Here is a 23,314-nt window from a genome sequence, read left to right on the forward strand (position 1 = left end):
CCGTTTGATGTAATCTGTGTGCACTTATTACCGATATACTAATCGGTTTGTCTCTTCGTCTTCTTTGTGTCAGTACTTAATTGTTTGTTATGTCCACACTTATGTTATGCCGACTTGATGTTCATATCATACTCATGGTTTGTATGCGTTTATTATCCGTCTCCATATATGCTAGACCTTCCTCATTAATGTTAGTTATATATGACCCTTGTTAATGTATATTATATGTTCGACTCGCCTAGTATATATTCACATAATATATATAGAGAGAGACTTGATGTATTTGTGTACCGTCATACGCACATATTTACAGCGTTATTTAGGTTCTCCGAACGATTGATGTCAGGCTCTATTTCACAAATGTGTATATGAATTGAAGATGCATAACTATTTAGTATAATTTTGTATATCTATTATGTATTCAACAAATCAATAACATGAACATAACAGTAAAATTCCATGTAAAATTCATAAAGAAGCACTCTCATCGTGTTATATCCATTGACAAGTAACAAAGCATAATGTAAACCATACAGTTTAAACATAGACAGATCCATCTCGACCAAAGCGCTCAATGTTCGCTTTCCTAGTTACTCTGTCATAAAACTGCAGGTAACTAGCCAGATTATCTTGGTTAACGTTTGATAAAAAATCACTCATAGATTCGTCAAATGAGAGACCGGAAACAGCGCCATGATTAGCACGAGTTGGATTGTTCATCGTCACGCGGTATCTCGGAAGTCTCTCGTATTTAGACTGGTTTCCAACTATTCGGACATCCGTTTCTGACGTAGACTGGGTCATGTATGGCCGACGCTTCCAGTCCTGACTGGCATATGCTTGACATTGTATACTGCTGAAAGTGTTCAAACCACTGTCCAAAGAGTCTGCATTATTGCAATCCAATGATTCTTTAACATCGAGTCCGCGCAGATCCCCTTCGGATCGGCTTTTCTGCGAAAAACGTCCACTTCCGGTTGTGAAGTTAATGCGCTTTTTAAGCACTCCGCTCGAAGATGTGCGTTTAGGCGTGGAACATTTCGGACCGAAAGAAGAATCTATGTGCTGGCTCCAACAGCTCCATACGCGCATTATCTTGTCGTCGTTCGCTGCCAGTCGCCTTTCTTCTCCTGTGGAGTCCAGTGATGACGCAGACAGATATCCGGATGTGTCGCTGTCACATTCGTTGTGACCGGAAGTGGCATATGTTGACGAATCAGCAGAATACTGCATTTTTGACATGTCTGTCATACAAGAGACGTCGGTTTTTGTGGTTTTTAGTTGTGTACTATACATCTACAAAGAAAAAAATTAAACTTATTACATTATTTGAAAGTTATTGAAAACATTATGCTGTAATTAACAATGCCGATATTTTTTACTTGAGAAGTATTTGTATGAAAGTATTGTATATCAATTTTTATAAGCTTACCTAGTTTTAATTTTTGTATCTGTCCAAATGTATTGCGGTGTTGTAATATCGGTGAAAAAGGCTTATGTTATCAGTGTTGCACATTCAACAGAATGATAAATTCACGAATAATGTTCTGTTAGTTGTACCACCGTTTGCCGTTGACTTGAGTATGTGTGAAATGTTGACACTAAATTGAAGCGTCGATATCCGGGCTTGATTGCTTGTTGCATGCTACTCCTAAATTGGTGACAAGTTTAATTGGCAATAGATGCTCATTAAAATGGTTTGTTTTAAATGCGCGTTAAGTGATTGTAAACTCAAATGTGTGAATAACTAGTTTTAAGTGAATATGTTTATAATTGAATAGATATGAATACAGAACAGAATATTTTATTAGACTTAAGCATATAAAGCTCATTGTCATAAACAGAACAGATCTTTATTACTCCCAGGTATACACAGATACAACATGGGGAAATATTATCAAATACATTTAATAAATAAGACATACGTAAGGTAAACATACATATACAGTAACAGCATGCGTTTACGGTAAATATAAAATACATCATTTCGAACAAATATCAATTTAAATATACACGAAATAAAACTGTTATTGAGAGTGTGACTTGGTAGTTTATACCTAATGATCACATAATGTCAAACATAGTTTTATATATAATTGCAATAAATATAACAATATCATGTACCTATGGTGTTTTTTTTTCAAGAGAAATATTGTCATTGTATTCTATATCTACAGATAAATACAAAACAGGATCAGTGCTTAGATAATAAATATGCTCCTTACGTCTCTGTTAATTAAATTAATAAATAAAATAAAATATGACATTAAGCCGATTCTAGTTACTCGGGGTAGACAAGCTTCGGCTTGAAGTCAAAGCAGGGTGACATGACCCGGCTTCTAGTCACCCCAGGTGACTTATGTGCCCTTTCAGGTCGACAATGAGCGATAGTTAGATCATATTGATCTTTTCTTCATTTGTGAATAATCCATGTTATCGCAGACCATAACAAGAATACACTCATAATATAAATATTGCGATGACTCCAATAAGAATGCTAAATCTGGCCACGGACTCTCGATTTCGTCAAATACGCTCCGTGATCTGGCAGAACACCAGAGACGTAGCCTCTGACAACACACACCAACATCCGCGCAGAGATTTGACTAGTTCATCCAGTAGCCATGTGATGATAACCGCTACGTTGAGTTTGAACTCTCACTTGTTTTTCCTGTCGTGTAGCCTGCAGATTTGTTTGAATGTAGCCTTGTGTTCGTCGCGTCAACATCCGGTAGATGACAGACCGTAAACAAATTTGGATGAACATGATGAATGATAATGCATGTGTTACATAAGGTATGTCAATGCTCGTGCACTCTGCACATTTGTAATTTTTTTCTCCATTAGCCCGAACGGGCTTCCACCTGAGAACTTTCACTAGCCCGAATCAGTTTTATTAAGCCTTTAAGGCCGAACTAAAACGATTTTTCTGTAACAAATTTCACTAGTTATAAGGCATAGATAAAAACTCCTGTACCTATAGCAGTATTTCTCTCCAAGATTTCAATCATACATGGTCCTTTATTTATGGCATAGTGCGCAAAAAGTAATATTTCCCATCTACAGTCGTATTGATGAGGCTAGTGTTTAGGGTTTTGCATGTTCTGTTCTTTTTTTACGTTTTTTATGTGGAAAGCCACTGATCATATTTACCACTGGCAGTAAAAAAATGCAGATCGAGGGCCCTGAATTTCAATACTCATAGATATCGGCTTTATCTTCACAGATAATCCCATATCACCACAAATGCAATTTAAACATAATAATTTTGCCAATAGAATTTCATAAACACATAAGTACGCTATTTTTTTCGAGGTGAAGTGCGAATTAAATAATGGGATTAGGTTTTCCTATGGAATATGCTCAAAGCAGGTGACACAATGTGTGCACATCAGCTTTAATTTTAACAACTGATGGATGAGTGGATCTGCATTAATTTGAATGCAACTCAATACAAAGAAATGTATTGGCGTATCATGCTAAAAACATGCTTCCTGACAACTCTCCATTGGTTTTCAATAATCGTCCTTGGTCAGATTTATGCTCTGAGAGACCTGCTGTACTGTTTGTCTTTAAAAAATTTGACACACTTATGTTAATTAAAAAAATTCAATGTCAATGTCAAATGAACAATATAATCTGTTTTGAAGGAGACTTTTGGGCCTGCACAGCAGAATTGTATCAGAAACTACTATTGTCTTACTTATACTAGAGGCTTTTAAAGATCACTCCTTTGCAGGGATTTGGCTAACACAAAAGCGTTGTCTCCACTGCATTCGGACATTTTAAATAAGTTTTAGCAATTTTGTCCATCATAATTCTTTTTACATGATATTCTCAAAATAAAATAATATACATTCTTGTGATCAGAATTGTAAATTAAAAACACTTAATTTCAATAGATTTATTGTTGTGTATGGTCACTACAGTATGGCAATATCAAAATAATACTTTTACTTCCATATTGCAAAATCCACCTTCCAAATAAGATCACTCTTGTTGATATAGCAACTGTCTGTCCATTATTCATGTTTAAATTCACAATGATTTAGCAAAATCAGTTTCTCAATCATTGACAATTTTAAAATGACAACAAATAAAACCCAGACACTTGTAGTAGATAAGCCTAACACACCTGTATACATGTATTCACCAACTTTCATTGCCCTCTGTAGAGCATGATATGGATCTAGAGCGAGCCTCCCGTGGGGAGCTCCTGAGGACGATAGAGCAGCAGAAGGAGCTTCTTGATAAGAGGGAGCAGAAACTCAGGGGTGAGCAACAAGTCACTAGTATTTATTTATAGGGAGTTAACCAGTTTGGGTTTAGCAAAATGACACTTGGATATGCACTTTGATGTGTTTGAAGTACCTTAGAAAATCAAATTTAATTTAACTCCTTTTTTATTAGATATCAATCTTTTTTTTATTAAACCAGGGAAAGAGGAATAAAACTAAAGGAACCAATATTGTTTTAAAGATCAAAAAGACATAAATATAGGAAAAACATTGTTTTTGTTGAATTTTAGTACAAAATATAAAATATTACAGAATTGCAGTGCTCATAATAAAACTTGAAATGAAAGATAATGCATACAGTAAATTTAATTTTCTTAACCCAAATTTCACAATTTTTAAATGATCTCTTTCTTTTGCCCTTTTGAAGATTTGATCGGAGCTTACAAAGGCGTAGTGAAGGAAAAGGAAGCGTTAGAAGCCAGTGTGAAAGTTCTATCTCAAGGTCAAAAGTCCAGAGATCAGCAAGAGGTCAGGAAGGGGCCAGCATCAGACAGTCAGGGGTCAGATAGAGAATCCGAAGAAGGGGCCAGGCCAGGTTCAGATCCCTTAAATGTCTCAAAAGCAGAAGATGTAAGTGTCTGGCATTTTTATCCCCTGCTAAAGGCAAGGAAAATAGCTATATCTCAGAAACTATACATGATTTTAAACATGAAACTTCATGAGTGATTTGATATCAATGAGAAGAAGTGCCTTGCATTAGAAACATAACCCTACACTTTCTTAAGAAAGACTTTCCCTTTCTTGTTTTTGTAGGATTTACTTTTCAGGGCTATATCTCAGATACTTTACAAGACGAAACATCACGGGTGTATAGATATGAATGAGGAGAATTTCAATGCATAAAAACAAAAAACGTAACACTTTGTTTTATTACACTTAATGTCCTGTTCATAAATCTGCACATCAATTCAACAAATTTGCTTGTTTACACTTGACTGGTCGTGAAATAAGTTCCCCCAGAAGAGTGCTGCTACTTAATTTTCTAATGCATAAAGATTTGATATACCCCTGGTTAATTTATCACTTTTCCAAATCAGTCCAAAATATGTTTAAGATTTTAACCTTTGAATGGTTAACTTAACCAATCGTTAAATGTTAAACACCTGGATCCAGTTTTTATTGTCGTCCAAACTAGGGCAAGCAATATCTCTAGTTTGAATGCTCTGTGTTGTAATATTTCTCAACTGTATGTATTGAGTCAGACTTGGTTTTTTGTGTCATCAAATTACAAAATGATGTAACATTTTTTTTTATTATGAAATATACACAACAAACCATTATTAAAAGTAGAAATGAAGCCAGAATTCAATACACTCATTAAACAATATTTGAGCCGCATTCAGAGAAAGCGGGGATTTATGCATAGGGGACACTTTCTGCCTAAAATGGATTTTTGGGGATGTCAACACATTCAGTTTAGACTGAATTTTCATTTAGAAGGGACATCCTTTAAACGCGGCCTGCACAGACTTATCTGGGACAACAGGTAAAACACATGCATTAAGCCCCGTTTTCCCCAAAGCAAGGCTCAGATTTATGATCTCTGCCAGATACGCAGCAGAGACCCAACAGCTAATGGCTCAGTACGTGTACATTTTAGAAAACCAATATGTCTTCTTACAAAATGTATTGAAAGAACTGGAATTGACAGCCATGGCACATATGTATTTTTCTAGTCCTCAAAGAAGTATACACCGCCATAACACTTAATAACCCCAGACATTGTGTTCCAGGATGCTGGTGGGGACTTCCCAAGTCAGGGTAGACTGTCTGAGCTCCAGTCCCAAGTTGAGACACTGTCTGGTTCCCTCCTCACACTAACCACACAGAAATCCAAGCTGGAAGCCAGCTATATTGCAGACAAGAAATCTCTCAAGGTACTTTGACAACCGCCGATGTCTTCCCCTGAGTCAAAATTTTATTTAGCCAAATTTTCCTTGCTATGGCAAAATCTTGTTTGATGTGTTTTTATGAAAACTGTGCAACAAAACAGAAAATTCTTTAGCCAACTGTGTCAATGTGTAGCCATTGGCTAATTTGGCAAATGGAAGAGTAAGTCTTGTTCGTCATGAGAAAATGGGTCTTAAGCCGTATGTGGCCTACTCATCCACACAGTCTGTTCAGGAGTTACCATGTCTGCTAATGAGATCTAAAAAATATGTGTTACTTTATAGCGGATAGCATATCTCCGTGCAAGGCTGCACTGATGCTCAGGCTGGTCCGCAGCTACACTTGTGTCTATAATATAAGACCCATTTTCGCATAATTTAATTTTTCTTTCTATGATTACCTCAGTTCCAGCTTCAAGGGACTGTTTTTAAAAGAACTTATAGAAAAGATTTACAATTTGCAGCAAGAAAATGAAGAGTTACAGAAGAAATGTGAGACCTTGTCACAGAAGATTGATTCCCTTCAGAAAGACCTGGCCTCACAGACACAGGAGGTAGGCCATGAATAGAACACATGTTGATGTGAAAAGTGGTCGCCGTGATGTAGTGGATTTGATTTCCATCTAGTGACTAGAAGGTCACAAGTTGATCCCCACTGTTGAAGTGTTCTTTAAATCTCCACAAAAGACAATAATAATTTTTTTCTTCATGTATTGTACCTTACTTAACAATCTTAATTTTATTTAAAAATTAAAAGTTATTCAAATCTAGATTAACAAAAAATATTATTTCTACATTTTATTTTGGTAACAACGAGAAAAACATGCTCTGTGAAAAGAGGGTTTAATGCATTTGTAAAATTTTATTCCACATTCAGTCCGCACAGGCTTATCATGGACCACACTTTCCGCCTAAACTGAATTTTTGTCAAGAAAGTGTCATCCCTGATTAGCCTGTATGGACTGCAAAGGCTAATCAGGGACGATGCTTTACGCACATGCATTAAACCTCCTTTTCTCAGAGCACATCTCAAATGTCTCCTTAATGGCAGTGGCGTGGCAGGGTGCGGGGTCAGCAGTTGGAGCGTGAGAAGGAGCAGACAGACCACGCCCTCATGTTACGGGAGCTTCAAAAACTGCTGGGTCAGGAGAGGGCCTTGAGAGAGGAGTTAGAGACCAAGGTGACCTTTCATTAACACAACTTCAGCCATTTTTAAGAAGTGTAAAGTGTACGGTGCTTATGGGACAGAAGTTTAATTAGGCACTGTTCAAGTTAATTTAAATTTAATAGACAAGTGAATTTAAATTTAGAATGCAATAAGGTACAAAGAAATGTTTTATTGCATCATACGCATGCATATAAACGCTACAATATTGGTTTCTCTTTACTTGCTCTTTTTCTTGAATGAATGTCTAAGAACATTAAACCTGCGTTTGTATGCGTTTAAATTGTCTGAATTACTTATTTGTCTCAGCCTTAAAGGTTTTCACTAGCATTTTAGCATACAATATTAAAATACATATCATCAAACAACAACAAGAAATGAAATATGTTTTGTTAAACATGACAAAAATGTCCAAACTGTCAACTCTTTTAAAGATTGATAGCAAATAGGTAGAAGCTATTTTAGAAAGTCAAACACTGGTGAGTGTTCACTCCATTTTTCACATTGAACAGTAGATGACCACACTTTAATCTTTAAAGTGGAGAAATTAATCAAGTAGCCCCATTGGCCTCGCAGTTTTGAATGACATTTAAAACATTTTTGACAGAAATTGAAGGTTAAGACAAAATGGAAGCCAAGATCTCCCACGTTATTTTTGTTTTGGACTTTAAAGAAGCGCATTACAGGCTGGAATAAGAGTGCAGATGATGTTAAGAAAAAAATAGAAAACTACTTAGGTTAGGAAACTTTCACTGCATAGCTTACACAAACAGTTGAAGATTTAAACACAATTTTCTATTTACTTTGTATTTTTCCATTATATATTTCTAACACATATAGATTAAAATTGCTCCCTTTTCTATTTCACTCCCATGCAATCCAAATATAGAAATCTCTGTATTTGCACGTTTAGAACGAGGAGCTGTCATTCAGCCTACGCGAACAGGAGCAGGTGGTTCGGGATGTGCTGAGTCGGCAGGACACCGAGACGGCGCAGCTTCGCCAAGATCTGGCAGAGGCCAGAACAATGCTCAAGTCTGAGAGAACAAAATCCTTGCAGCCCTCACCACAGCTGATAAACCTTCAGAAAGAAGCGGAAGAACTCAAGGTTGCCACTTGAGTGAATATGAGCCAGGCTGTAGGAAAACAAGGCTTAATGCATGTGCAGAGGCTGCTCAGAAACAACACTTTCTGCTTGTATTCAATTTTTGGTTAAAGGAAATCTCTTTGTAACGAAAATCCAGATTAGGCAGATAGTGTCTAAATGCACATGCGTGTCTTGGATGACACTTTATGCACATGCATTTAGCTACATTTTCCGAGAATGTCATATTTACTTAAATAGGTTTTTATTTTATTTGTGCATTAAGTGCTTGTGGTTAGCTATTGTGCTAAGTCTATTTTCAAAGTCATGCTTGGTGACTTATTGCTTTTTTTTACTTTAAGCTTGTTACCACTCTAGAGGCCACATATATCCTCACAAATTGGTGAAACTTGGTCTGAGTTTTTATCTTTAAAATATCTAGATCGAGTTGTAAGCTGGGTCACTTCTGTGCAAAAATTAGGTCACCAGGTCAAACCTTAGAAACACCTTGTTGCCATTACAGGGCAAATATTTATGGCTCAATCTTGATGACACTTGGTTATAATGTGTGCTTGACAATATCTAGGCCAGAATCTGGGTCATGTGTGGGAAAAAAGTATGTCACCAGATCAAATCTTAGAAACATCTTGTTGCCACTCAAGAGGCCACATTTATGGCTAAATCTTGATGGCACTATGACAATATGTTTATCTTTGCAATGCCTCGACCGAATTTGAATCTTGGTCATGTGCACTTAAAAACTGAATTAGAAGGTGTAAATCTTACATCAAAAAACTTGTAACCACTCTAAAAGCCACATTGATCATAATTTATATTTTGACAGTATCAAGGCCTATTTTGAATGTGGATCATGTCAGGGGAAAAGAAAACACTCAAGATGCCATATTTTTTCTCAATTTTGATGAAAAATGGTCAGAGTTTTTATTTTTCTTATATTTATCTGTATGGTGCATTTTACCCAAACATTATTAGATCAGCTTTTCGAACAGCTGATGTAAATGTAGGTCTCGTGTTATCCAGCTGATGTAAATGTAGATTTCATGTTTTCCAGCTGATGTAAATGTAGGTTTAGTGTTATCCAGCTGATGTAAATGTAGGTCTCATGTTTTCCAGCTGATGTAAATGTAGGTCTCATGTTTTCCAGCTGATGTAAATGTAGGTCTCATGTTTTCCAGCTGATGTAAATGTAGGTCTCGTGTTATCCAGCTGATGTAAATGTAGGTCTCATGTTTTCCAGCTGATGTAAATGTAGGTCTCGTGTTATCAAGCTGATGTAAATATAGGTCTCGTGTTATTCAGCTGATGTAAATGTAAGTCTCATTTTTTCCAGCTGATGTAAATGTAGGTCTCATGTTTTCATCACCCTATCCAGGCTCAGCACAGTATCTTGCTGCAAGAAGACCGAGCCAGGGTGAGTGAGTCCGAGCTCAAAGCTCGAGCCTTTGGTGAGCAGTGTGAGGCCAGGATTGCGGAGCTCGAGTCTAGGATATCTGAACTCTCGGAAACCGTTGGCAACTATGAGCGCCAGAGATACCAGGACCAGCAGAATATACAGGTAAGGCTGACATGTTTACGTAAAGGAATGAGAATTGTTATATATGAGCCTCGATCTGGACAATAGGGCTTAATGCATGTGTGTTAAGTGTCATTCCATATTAGCCTGTGCGTTAAGTGTCATTCCAGATTAGCCTGTGTGTTAAGTGTCATTCCAGATTAGCCTGTGCGTTAAGTGTCATTCCAGATTAGCCTGTGCGTTAAGTGTCATTCCAGATTAGCATGTGCGTTAAGTGTCATTCCAGATTAGCCTGTGTGTTAAGTGTCATTCCAGATTAGCCTGTGTGTTAAGTGTCATTCCAGATTAGCCTGTGTGTTAAGTGTCATTCCAGATTAGCCTGTGTGTTAAGTGTCATTCCAGATTAGCCTGTGTGTTAAGTGTCATTCCAGATTAGCCTGTGCGTTAAGTGTCATTCCAGATTAGCCTGTGTGTTAAGTGTCATTCCAGATTAGCCTGTGTGTTAAGTGTCATTCCAGATTAGCCTGTGTGTTAAGTGTCATTCCAGATTAGCCTGTGTGTTAAGTGTCATTCCAGATTAGCCTGTGTGTTAAGTGTCATTCCAGATTAGCATGTGCGTTAAGTGTCATTCCAGATTAGCCTGTGTGTTAAGTGTCATTCCAGATTAGCCTGTGTGTTAAGTGTCATTCCAGATTAGCCTGTGTGTTAAGTGTCATTCCAGATTAGCCTGTGCGTTAAGTGTCATTCCAGATTAGCCTGTGTGTTAAGTGTCATTCCAGATTAGCCTGTGTGTTAAGTGTCATTCCAGATTAGCCTGTGTGTTAAGTGTCATTCCAGATTAGCCTGTGTGTTAAGTGTCATTCCAGATTAGCCTGTGTGTTAAGTGTCATTCCAGATTAGCCTGTGCGTTAAGTGTCATTCCAGATTAGCCTGTGTGTTAAGTGTCATTCCAGATTAGCCTGTGTGTTAAGTGTCATTCCAGATTAGCCTGTGTGTTAAGTGTCATTCCAGATTAGCCTGTGTGTTAAGTGTCATTCCAGATTAGCCTGTGTGTTAAGTGTCATTCCAGATTAGCCTGTGTGTTAAGTGTCATTCCAGATTAGCCTGTGTGTTAAGTGTCATTCCAGATTAGCCTGTGTGTTAAGTGTCATTCCAGATTAGCCTGTGCTGTTAAGTGTCATTCCAGATTAGCCTGTGCGTTAAGTGTCATTCCAGATTAGCCTGTGTGTTAAGTGTCATTCCAGATTAGCCTGTGCGTTAAGTGTCATTCCAGATTAGCCTGTGCGTTAAGTGTCATTCCAGATTAGCCTGTGTGTTAAGTGTCATTCCAGATTAGCCTGTGTGTTAAGTGTCATTCCAGATTAGCCTGTGCGTTAAGTGTCATTCCAGATTAGCCTGTGCGTTAAGTGTCATTCCAGATTAGCCTGTGTGTTAAGTGTCATTCCAGATTAGCCTGTGTGTTAAGTGTCATTCCAGATTAGCCTGTGCGTTAAGTGTCATTCCAGATTAGCCTGTGTGTTAAGTGTCATTCCAGATTAGCCTGTGCGTTAAGTGTCATTCCAGATTAGCCTGTGCGTTAAGTGTCATTCCAGATTAGCCTGTGCGTTAAGTGTCATTCCAGATTAGCCTGTGTGTTAAGTGTCATTCCAGATTAGCCTGTGCGTTAAGTGTCATTCCAGATTAGCCTGTGTGTTAAGTGTCATTCCAGATTAGCCTGTGTGTTAAGTGTCATTCCAGATTAGCCTGTGCGTTAAGTGTCATTCCAGATTAGCCTGTGCGTTAAGTGTCATTCCAGATTAGCCTGTGCGTTAAGTGTCATTCCAGATTAGCCTGTGTGTTAAGTGTCATTCCAGATTAGCCTGTGTGTTAAGTGTCATTCCAGATTAGCCTGTGTGTTAAGTGTCATTCCAGATTAGCCTGTGCGTTAAGTGTCATTCCAGATTAGCCTGTGCGTTAAGTGTCATTCCAGATTAGCCTGTGTGTTAAGTGTCATTCCAGATTAGCCTGTGTGTTAAGTGTCATTCCAGATTAGCCTGTGCGTTAAGTGTCATTCCAGATTAGCCTGTGTGTTAAGTGTCATTCCAGATTAGCCTGTGTGTTAAGTGTCATTCCAGATTAGCCTGTGCGTTAAGTGTCATTCCAGATTAGCCTGTGTGTTAAGTGTCATTCCAGATTAGCCTGTGTGTTAAGTGTCATTCCAGATTAGCCTGTGCGTTAAGTGTCATTCCAGATTAGCCTGTGCGTTAAGTGTCATTCCAGATTAGCCTGTGTGTTAAGTGTCATTCCAGATTAGCCTGTGTGTTAAGTGTCATTCCAGATTAGCCTGTGTGTTAAGTGTCATTCCAGATTAGCCTGTGTGTTAAGTGTCATTCCAGATTAGCCTGTGCGTTAAGTGTCATTCCAGATTAGCCTGTGTGTTAAGTGTCATTCCAGATTAGCCTGTGTGTTAAGTGTCATTCCAGATTAGCCTGTGTGTTAAGTGTCATTCCAGATTAGCCTGTGTGTTAAGTGTCATTCCAGATTAGCCTGTGTGTTAAGTGTCATTCCAGATTAGCCTGTGTGTTAAGTGTCATTCCAGATTAGCCTGTGTGTTAAGTGTCATTCCAGATTAGCCTGTGTGTTAAGTGTCATTCCAGATTAGCCTGTGTGTTAAGTGTCATTCCAGATTAGCCTCTGTGTTAAGTGTCATTCCAGATTAGCCTGTGTGTTAAGTGTCATTCCAGATTAGCCTGTGTGTTAAGTGTCATTCCAGATTAGCCTGTGTGTTAAGTGTCATTCCAGATTAGCCTGTGCGTTAAGTGTCATTCCAGATTAGCCTGTGTGTTAAGTGTCATTCCAGATTAGCCTGTGTGTTAAGTGTCATTCCAGATTAGCCTGTGCGTTAAGTGTCATTCCAGATTAGCCTGTGTGTTAAGTGTCATTCCAGATTAGCCTGTGTGTTAAGTGTCATTCCAGATTAGCCTGTGCGTTAAGTGTCATTCCAGATTAGCCTGTGTGTTAAGTGTCATTCCAGATTAGCCTGTGCGTTAAGTGTCATTCCAGATTAGCCTGTGTGTTAAGTGTCATTCCAGATTAGCCTGTGTGTTAAGTGTCATTCCAGATTAGCCTGTGCGTTAAGTGTCATTCCAGATTAGCCTGTGTGTTAAGTGTCATTCCAGATTAGCCTGTGCGTTAAGTGTCATTCCAGATTAGCCTGTGTGTTAAGTGTCATTCCAGATTAGCCTGTGTGTTAAGTGTCATTCCAGATTAGCCTGTGTGTTAAGTGTCATTCCAGATTAGCCTGTGTGTTAAGTGTCATTCCAGATTAGCATGTGCGTTAAGTGTCATTCCAGATTAGCCTGTGCGTTAAGTGTCATTCCAGATTAGCCTGTGTGTTAAGTGTCATTCCAGATTAGCCTGTGTGTTAAGTGTCATTCCAGATTAGCCTGTGTGTTAAGTGTCATTCCAGATTAGCCTGTGTGTTAAGTGTCATTCCAGATTAGCCTGTGTGTTAAGTGTCATTCCAGATTAGCCTCTGTGTTAAGTGTCATTCCAGATTAGCCTGTGTGTTAAGTGTCATTCCAGATTAGCCTGTGTGTTAAGTGTCATTCCAGATTAGCCTGTGTGTTAAGTGTCATTCCAGATTAGCCTGTGCGTTAAGTGTCATTCCAGATTAGCCTGTGTGTTAAGTGTCATTCCAGATTAGCCTGTGTGTTAAGTGTCATTCCAGATTAGCCTGTGCGTTAAGTGTCATTCCAGATTAGCCTGTGTGTTAAGTGTCATTCCAGATTAGCCTGTGTGTTAAGTGTCATTCCAGATTAGCCTGTGCGTTAAGTGTCATTCCAGATTAGCCTGTGTGTTAAGTGTCATTCCAGATTAGCCTGTGCGTTAAGTGTCATTCCAGATTAGCCTGTGTGTTAAGTGTCATTCCAGATTAGCCTGTGTGTTAAGTGTCATTCCAGATTAGCCTGTGCGTTAAGTGTCATTCCAGATTAGCCTGTGTGTTAAGTGTCATTCCAGATTAGCCTGTGCATTAAGTGTCATTCCAGATTAGCCTGTGTGTTAAGTGTCATTCCAGATTAGCCTGTGCGTTAAGTGTCATTCCAGATTAGCCTGTGCGTTAAGTGTCATTCCAGATTAGCCTGTGTGTTAAGTGTCATTCCAGATTAGCCTGTGCAGTCTGCAAAGGCTAATCATGGACCACACTTTCTGTCTATAAGAAATTTGTTATTAGAAAAAAGTTTCTTTGAAAAATAACAATTCTATGCGGAGAGTGTCCCTAATCAGCCTGTGTGGATTGCACAAGCTAATCTGGTACATGTACAACTTTTTATGCACATGCATAAAGCCCTTTTTCCCGGAGCTCATATCATATGCATGCATGCATTTCCTGATGTTGGTGGTTGTTAGTTATTGAATCAAGTTTGAAAGTGGGGAAATTGGTGTCACTCTATTTGTCTGTTGCGTTTGTTGGTCAGTCCGTAAAAATGTTACTGACATATAATGTGTTTTACATGTATTGCAATCCACAGCGTTACAAGGATCGTGTGAGCCAGCTTGAGCAAGACAACTCAGCCCTGTGTGAGAGGTCAAGGTCATACGGAGAGGACGAGGGTGGCAACATGGCGGAGATCATCGAGAGATTGCAACGGGTCAAACTACAACTGAAGAACGCTAACACACAGGCAGACCATCCTGTGAACATTGAAGGTGGGTTGTTTCTGGTGTAATTACAATTACGAAAATTGAAATGTGTAACAAGGTTATTTAACCCTTTACCACTTAGTTTCGCATTTTGACGCATTTGTAGTCCCTTAATAGAAAATAGTTTATTTAAAATTTTCTTCCAACCATAAGATACGGATGAGCAGCAAACAGCATAAAGCCTGAACAGACTGCAAGTTACTTGCAGGCTGTTATGGTTTTATGCTGTTTTTATAGCCATTTTACTTAGCTTCTAAGTGGGAAAGGGTTAAGTGCATGCACCCAGTTGATATATTTAAACCTCAACTGAGATTTTCTGTTGGAGTTTACGCTAGTTAAAATTAGTTGTAAACACAAGTATCATTAAAAATGTCATTATTTTTAATCATAAGTTTCACTAAACCATTGTTCTGACTCGATCAGTTACAAGAAGGTGACTGTCAGTATGGAATTTGTGGGTTGAAGCCCAATTTAATCATCTAACTTGTGGGAAACATGTTCATGAACTTATTTATACAAATGATTCAGCCCCCCCCCTCCCTACCTCTACTTTCAATAGGGTAAACTGTTGTCTGTTATTGACATAACACATGTACTGTATCTTGTAGAGTTGCTACTGGATGGGGTGTGCAGTGAGCACCCTCAGGTTGTGAAATACCGCGACGAGTTGGAACAAGTCCGTGAAGAGTTTGAGAGATATCGGCTCAGAGCTCAGTCAGTGCTGAAAAACAAGAAGGTGAGAGTTTGAGATATCTTAGCTTAGAGCTCAGTCAGTGCTGAAAAACAACGAGGTAAGAGTTTGTGGAATAATGGCTTAAAGAGTAGTACATGCTGAAAAACAAGAGGCCAAGGGGTTAAAGTTTGAGATATACCGGCTCAGAGCTCAGTCCATGCTTAAATACAAGAAGGTGAGAGTTTTGAGAGATAACGGCTTAGAACACAGTCCATGCTGAAAAACAGTGAGTTAAAGGTTTGAAATGTACCGGCTAAGTGCAAAGTCTGTACTTAAAGCAGATTTCCCATCATGATAAGAGATTGTATTGCCACCATTCAATATTTTTATTTGAAATCACCTAAGAGAGGCCAGACATTCATAAAGTGAGAACTTTGATGTTAAGTTGTGTGTGAATAGAATTCAGAGCCTGTTTTTAACAAATGCAGTTGAAGTTGCCATCTCATTAGCACTAAATTATATGAAATAACATCATTAAGACTAGTGATGGAATTAAGATAAAAATCTTGGCCCCCTTATTGACATGTTTCTGAGTAGATACTGCTGATTTCTGGCCATGATTAAGCATTATTGTTGTTTCTGGTATTGCTTCGTTTCCCTAGCACCACTTGGACTACTTACGTTAGGTACAGAAATAATAGTATTACTTGAGATAGATAACACATACCCTCTCTGACATCAGGAGCACTCCCCGAACCAGGAGGAGGTGTTGAGGGACCATGTGACCGAGCTGAGGGAGAAGATACGAGGGCTGCACGTGCAGCACGAGGATGAGCTGGCCCACTACAGGCAGAGGGAGGAGAGTCTGAGGAAGTCACTGCTCAATTTGCAGGACAAACACAAACAGGAGGTCTGGCAAGAACATCTGGACCAAATATATGAGCTGCATACAGGGAGAACTGTGCTTAATGATGTCATCCTATAATTGCTGGTGCAGTGAGCACATGCTAATCAGGGACGACACTTTATGCACATGCATTAAACCCCCTTTGTACGGAGCGTGGCTCATTTTGTTTCCATATATATCAAGAATGTGGGCTGTTCTTGTTCTGAAATATATACTTAATCGAAATAAAAGCCTTACTAAGGGCTTGAAATATGTTACAGACATACATTTCTGTACTTGGCCTTAGTTTGATTAATGAGAGAATCACGCTAAAAATACAGGTGTGTGTTTTTTTCGTGATTCATCAGAATAGACTAAAATGAGTATATGAATATTGAAAATCATAAAAGTGCTTAATGTATGCTATAGAGGTCACAGTTATCCGGCTTATGTTGTCAACCCATAGCAACCTTCACCAAGCCAAAGAACCTTAGATATCCCCTTCCCACCAGGAACTCAAGAGACTTTGTATGGGAAAACTGGGCTTTATGCATGTGTAAAGTGTGTATACCAGATCATCCTGTTCAGTCTTCATAGGCTTATATCATGGAAACACTTTCTGCCTTAACTAGATTTTTGCTAGGAAGAGATTTTTAAACGAAAATACCATAAACAAGATTTAAGCCTGTGCAACCTGCACAGGCAAATCTGAGATGATGCTCAACGCACATGCATTTATCCCAGTTTTCCACGCATTTCAAGAATGTGGGCAGTTTTTGTTGTAATATATATACTTAATCAAACAAAAAGAAAAGCCATGCTAATGGCATGAAATATTTTTACATATATTTTATTATTGGCTCTACTTTAATTAATTAAGGACTCATACAGAAAATATCTTGTTTTTCATGTGAAACATTGACTAAAACTGAGTATAAATATATGAAACCACTTTATGTCACAGCTATCATGCAAATGTGTTCAACTCATACCAACTAAGCAATCCCCTTTCCGCCAGGCTGTTACGTATCCCATCTTTCCCCTCAGGCCCTCCAACAGACTGCAGAGCACCAGAGTCAGCTGCAGGAGTTGGAGGAGGAGATGAGACGACAGCGAGACAGGACAGTGTCCCTGCTGGCAGAGAAAGAGAGAGAGATAGAGCTGCTGAGAGCGACCTCCACACAACACATACAGGCAGTATACAGGTAGATGGAGCCCCGTTGTGGGAAATCTGGGCTTTAAGGGACCTTTTCACAGATTTTGGCATGTTTTAAAGTTTGTCATTAAATGCTTTATATTGGTCAATGTAAACATTGGATCTATTAGACTCCAGTAAAAAACAAGGATAAAATTAAAGAAAGAAAAAAAAGTAGCCCTCAACTGGGCTCAAACCACTGCCCCCTGGAGTAAAAGTCTAACACTTAGACCACTCAGCCATGCAGTGATTGATGTATTTTATACTTTATTTAAGCAATCCTCATTGTGTCAAAACATATAGCGACAACAACAGAACCCCCTAAATTATTCAATCGCTTCGGATGCAACGCTTTATAATTGTCAGGTTCTTCAATTGTCAAAAGATGCATATAATTGATATTTTAGAGGAAGTCCAACTGTTTCCTCACAAATATGACTACAACGAAAATTTGCTATCCTGAAAAAAAAAAATTGTCAATTTACCAAAACGTGAAAAGGCCCCTTTTATGCATGTGCATTAAGATCCTTTAAAGCACAGGCTAATCGGGATGACCTTTTACACAAATGCATTAACCCTTTCAGCGCGGGAACCGAATTTTGAAGGCCTTTGCAAACAGTTTGGATCCAGATGAGACGCCACAGAACGTGGCGTCTCATCAGGATCCAAACTGTTTGCTATTTTGATAGTATTCTTTAAAAAAAATCAAAGAAAATGCTTATTTTACAAATTCAGCAGACGACATTTTAGCAGACGACAAATTCCCAGCATGCAAAGGGTTAAACCCAATTTTCCAAGAGCAAGGCTCAGTTACATTTCCTGAAAACCATTAGTTTTTATGAAGAACACTTATATTAGATCAGCCGCCTGCCTGATTAATGTCAATATTTAAAAAAAAATTGCTCTAAAATACTTTTTTTTAGATGGGGTGGGGCAGTATTTGGTCCTGCAATGTATTACTTGTTATGAAACAAGGGTTTGGTGCATGGGTGCTTTTGTTAGGCCAACATTTTGATACATTTACTCTTTCAGTGCTGGAACAAAATTTTTAAGGCCTTTGCAAACAGTTTGGATCCAGATGAGACGCCACAAAACGTGGGGTCTCATCAGGATCCAAACTGTTTGCTATTCTGATAGTATTCTTTGAAAAAAATCGAAGAAAATGCTAATTTTAGAAATTCAGCAGACAACATTTTAGCAGACGACAAATTTCCCAGCATGCAAAGGGTTATCCATTGCTCACTGCCGGGACACTCATTTCAGGTCCAACCTGGAGATGGGCGGAGCTTCATCCGAGCGTCAGACGTCAGAGGATGAAGCAGTCACACGACTGCTGTCAATGCCTCCTGGTGGTCAGGGGGAGACTACTCTACTGTACTTCGCTCAGGAGCAGGCAAGGAAAGACGTGGAAATCTCAGCACTGCGGAAACAGAAACGTGAAATAGAGATTACCTTACGAGATCTGCAGGTCTCGAGCAGCGGAAAACAAGAGGCTCTTTATGAGGAGATTGACTCTTTAAAGGAGGAGATAAGAAAGTTAGGGAGGAGTATCAGTCGAGAAGGGGCCAATTTGGAGTATTTGAAGAATGTGACATACAAGTTCCTCATTTGTCATGATCCGGTAGGCAAACAGCAGATGCTGAACGCCATCACCACGATACTGCAGTTCAGTCCACAGGAGAAGTCCTCAGTGCAATCCCTAAACAAACATTGGTGGAGTGCAACCTCCTGATGATAACAGACTTTAAAGGAGTGTAGCCTCTTGATAAGTGATGTGATGTGTTAACTCCTTTTAACTATTGCGAACATAAGTGAAGTGAAACTTATTTATGATGGTCATATGGCGTAAGATGTGTTCTTTAAAACTAAAATATGTATGTGAATTAGTTTAATACTGTTCTATTCTTCTATATCAATTTAAGAAGTTCATTCTTCATTAGTATATAACAATGGTTTCATGATAAACAGCCACTTGGTATGTAATAAATGTTTGTTTGTTTTTAAATTTAGAAAAAATGTCTATAAGCATTTAATTTGTAAATATACATATAAATGATCCTTGCTCTGTGATAAGGGGTTTAATGCATGTGCTTGAAGTGTCGTCCCATATTAGCCTGTGCATTCCGCACAGACTTATCAGGGACAACACTTTCTGCTTATATTTTTCGTTTAAAGGAAAACTCTTCTTGACAAATATCAAGTTTAGGCAGAAAGTGTTGTCCCAGATTAGCCTGTGTGGACTGCACAGGCTAATCTGGGACGACACTTTACACACATGCATTAAACCCTCTTTTCACAGAGCGCAACACAAATGTTATATATTTTTTAACATATTACACAAATACTTGGAATGTGATGTGTTTATTTATTGGCATTTCTTGTAACTTTCTGAACATTTTCATTTGAAGTTATGAAATGTTTTTTGTCATTTCATATTTGGTTAGGATGATAAACTATCAATCTCCACATAATTTATATTCTCTACATGTTTGGTGATAGTTTTAAAGTATACTTTAATTGCAATAGTTGCCTTGAGTATTTGGTAAACTATACAATGTATATCATATTTATATAACTAAAATGTGCATGTTATAGAGTATTATGATGATACAAATGCAGTGCAATATTTGCTATACATGAAACAGAATTAGTAATCATTAGTCACAATAACGTTGCATCACAATGTCGGCACAGTTTGTCAAAGTTTCATGAAAGTAAATCAAGCAAACATGATGTTATGTCTATGTCAACTGCATCATGCAAAAATAGGCCTTATACCATAATGTGGCCTTCATAGGTCCAGACCAGCCTGCGCATTCGTGCATTCTGGTAAGGAGCTACCCTGTCCTCTATTAAATTACACAAGGTTTCTTGGTCTCATTTGCGGACAGGGTTGCTGCTGACCAGACTGCGCATTGCATATGGCCTAAGATCCATTTTTGCATGACGCTTCTAATATTTTATGAGGCAATTCTTTATTTAACTGTAGGGGCTCATTATTACCATGTTTTTTTAACATGGTAATATCAAAAAGAACAACATGATTATAAATGTTGTTTGTTTGTTTATCTTAGCTTTAAATGTAAGTTGAACTGTCTCTTGATAGACATGAGGGACAGGGCATCAGTTGTTATAATTGATTTTATATATTGTTTTATCTATATTGAATTTTTCTTTATTAATCATGTTATAATGTTTGTTTTTCTTTTCAAAAGAATTATGGATATGCTGAATAAAGGTTCTAAAAATAAACAAAAACTTTTGGAACTAATTTACTTAAGTACGTAATCTGTTCTTGAAATATGTTCAAATGTTTACCTTTACAAGCATTGACTGTAAACAGAAAAATTAGCTCTTTAGACAAACGTGTATTAATGTATTGAACTATTTTATAAGCCCAGGAAACAGACTAAAGAGCATTTCTATAAGCCTGAGGCTTTAGATGAAATCGAGCTAAAGTAAATAGTTTTAAACCAACTATTTTAAGATTGTGAGAAGCAATTTTGAAACGGTGCTGTTTATTGTGCAATAGTTTGAAGTATAAATATTCCTTCGTAAATTAACATCACAATCAACGTTTGTGATGGAGTTGTATTTGCTCCACTGACCAAGTGCTGGCGACCAATGTTTGTCGTCCGTCCGTTTGTTGATGCGCTTAACAGGTTTATTAGCACATACTATTATTTCAGAAACCACAGAATCTACTTCCATTACAGTTGCTTGTGTGAATCAATGCTGATACAGGTACTAGGATCTATTAAAAATAAAAAAATATCGAGATCGTTGGTTGATAAAGTTTTAGGCAACCTCAGTAAACTAATTGTCAGCCTCGTTCTAGATTTCGCCATATTAAGGGATACAGCTTTGCAGATTCATCATATGGTAGTGATAATGGTCTATTGTGACAACCGTCCTTTTCACTGCTATGAGGGTAGCAAAGTGTTTATATAAGCCTCGTTCTAGGAAAACTGAGCTTAATGCATGTGTTTAGTGTCGTCCAATATAAGCCTGTGCAGTCCGCACAGGCCAATGAGGAACAACATATTTTGTCTGAACTAGTAAAGTGCATTTAAGTTTACAAGATAATTCCTTGAAACGACGGTGATTAGCTTGTGCGGACTGCACAGGCTAATCTAGGAGACACTTTACGCACATGCATTTAGTCCATTTTTCCCAGAAAGAGACTCGTATTATCAATATCAATTGCTTTATTCCATATAATGCTGTCATTGCGTAATATGCACACTCGTGGGTAGCACTCAAATTGTTTTCCGAAATGTATTTGTACCAATGCAAACTTGTGTTGGTAACATAAGGACACATTTTACAAACGATTTGCATAAAAACCCGACCGTTAATCACGCGCGCCACCTCTTTTTTGCGATGCATTAATAAATGAGCCAATGCTACTTCCGAGGTGGCGCTCAGGACCGAATGCTTTCAAATTCAACGGATAATTTTACAGGATGAATAGGTTTTATATGTTTTTTCAACAGAATTCTCATTATTTAAAAAAAATCGGCCAATGTAGTGCGATTAAGCGATTAACAATTCATTCAAAAGTGAACAGAAACATACAATCACAACCCATTTGGTAACGTGAGGACCTTTATAAGTAGTTGCATCTTAGAATTCGTAAAAGCAAATCGATGACTTTTGCCTGTGTGGCGAGCAAATTCCCAGCCCATTAAATCACTCATTACATGAAACGATTGCTTTGAACTTGTACAAGTGTACAAAAAATGGGCGTCTAGCCGATTTAATAGATAAATTTGCATTTTTCAAAAACAGATGGAGCCAATGCCAAGGAGGTGGCGCTCGGATTAAAAGGTGGTGCCAGTGCGCATTTATAGCCATTTTAAAGTGAACTATTGTATGTTATGGTTTCTATTATGTTTGCCTTTTTAATTAGAAAAAGTAGTTTTCTAATAATGTCTTGATGGATTTAAGCGTTCGTCTTTGTAATATAAGAACATCTAATATGTATTATACAAAAAAGTTACGGAAAAAGACCGATCTTCATTTACTTGGAGTTGATAGTGGGAAAACAACATATATGAGTCTAATTAAGATTCGTTGATCTTAGCCTTTTAGTAAATTAAGCAATTGGATTAAGGGACACAAATCATCGTTTCAAGAAGAAGTATTATCTTTTATTTATTTCGTGAATTATCATACTGTATACAAATATTGCTGTCGATGAATTAATTAGATAATGTTGAACATTAAGTTAGTTGTTTTATTGAGTATTACAAATTTTCGGTAAATATCGTACAGTATGTTTAATCCATGATGGTGACTTCTTAATTGAGTGGATCACTTATATATTAAAAAAAGCTACATCTTATTTACTATAGAATGTGTTTATGTTTTGTAAAGATATGGGCCTTTGTATGTACGTTGAAAAATAAATAAAATATAACAAATAACATTATCAAATGTACGTCATGTGATAATGTCATTGCGATACGACTGTAAATTTATACATCGTGCATTAGCGCCACCTCCTATCATTAGCGCCATATCCTATGCATTGGCTCCATCTCTTTTGGAAAAATGCAAAATTATCTACTACATCGGCAAGAAGCCAATATTTTTGTGAATGCAGCATCTACTATATAAATTGTACCAAATCGTTTGATGCCATTAGCGATTTAATTGGGTGGACATTTTCTCGTCAAACAGGAAAAACTCATCGAAATGCTTTTTAAAACTCCACCATGCCACAACTTATAAAGGTCCTCACGTTTTTACATGGGTTGAGAATGTATGTTTCTTAACATGTTTGGATGAATTAATCTTTGCTGAATCGCACTACATTGCCCGATTTTAAAAATTATGCGAAATATGTTGAAAACAGATATAAAACCTAATCACATTGTTAAATTATCCATGAAATTTCAAAAC

The 23,314-nt window shown here is 37.7% G+C and overlaps 1 protein-coding gene across 1 annotated transcript; it reads left to right on the top strand.

Moving 5' to 3' along the window:
• Window positions 1–2,620: 2,620 nt before the first annotated feature.
• LOC127844966 (GRIP and coiled-coil domain-containing protein 1-like) lies at window positions 2,621–20,665 on the top strand. The gene is made up of 13 exons (XM_052375559.1): window positions 2,621–2,796; window positions 4,176–4,274; window positions 4,666–4,868; window positions 6,032–6,175; window positions 6,652–6,741; window positions 7,239–7,367; window positions 8,266–8,460; window positions 9,830–10,012; window positions 14,482–14,659; window positions 15,262–15,389; window positions 16,069–16,236; window positions 17,260–17,417; window positions 18,671–20,665. The coding sequence occupies exons 2-13, from the start codon at window positions 4,184–4,186 to the stop codon at window positions 19,137–19,139; spliced, it is 2,136 nt and encodes a 711-aa protein (XP_052231519.1). The 5' UTR covers window positions 2,621–2,796; window positions 4,176–4,183; the 3' UTR covers window positions 19,140–20,665.
• Window positions 20,666–23,314: the final 2,649 nt, after the last annotated feature.

This window comes from Dreissena polymorpha, chromosome 9 (genome assembly GCF_020536995.1).
Source record: "Dreissena polymorpha isolate Duluth1 chromosome 9, UMN_Dpol_1.0, whole genome shotgun sequence".
NCBI lineage: Eukaryota > Metazoa > Mollusca > Bivalvia > Myida > Dreissenidae > Dreissena > Dreissena polymorpha.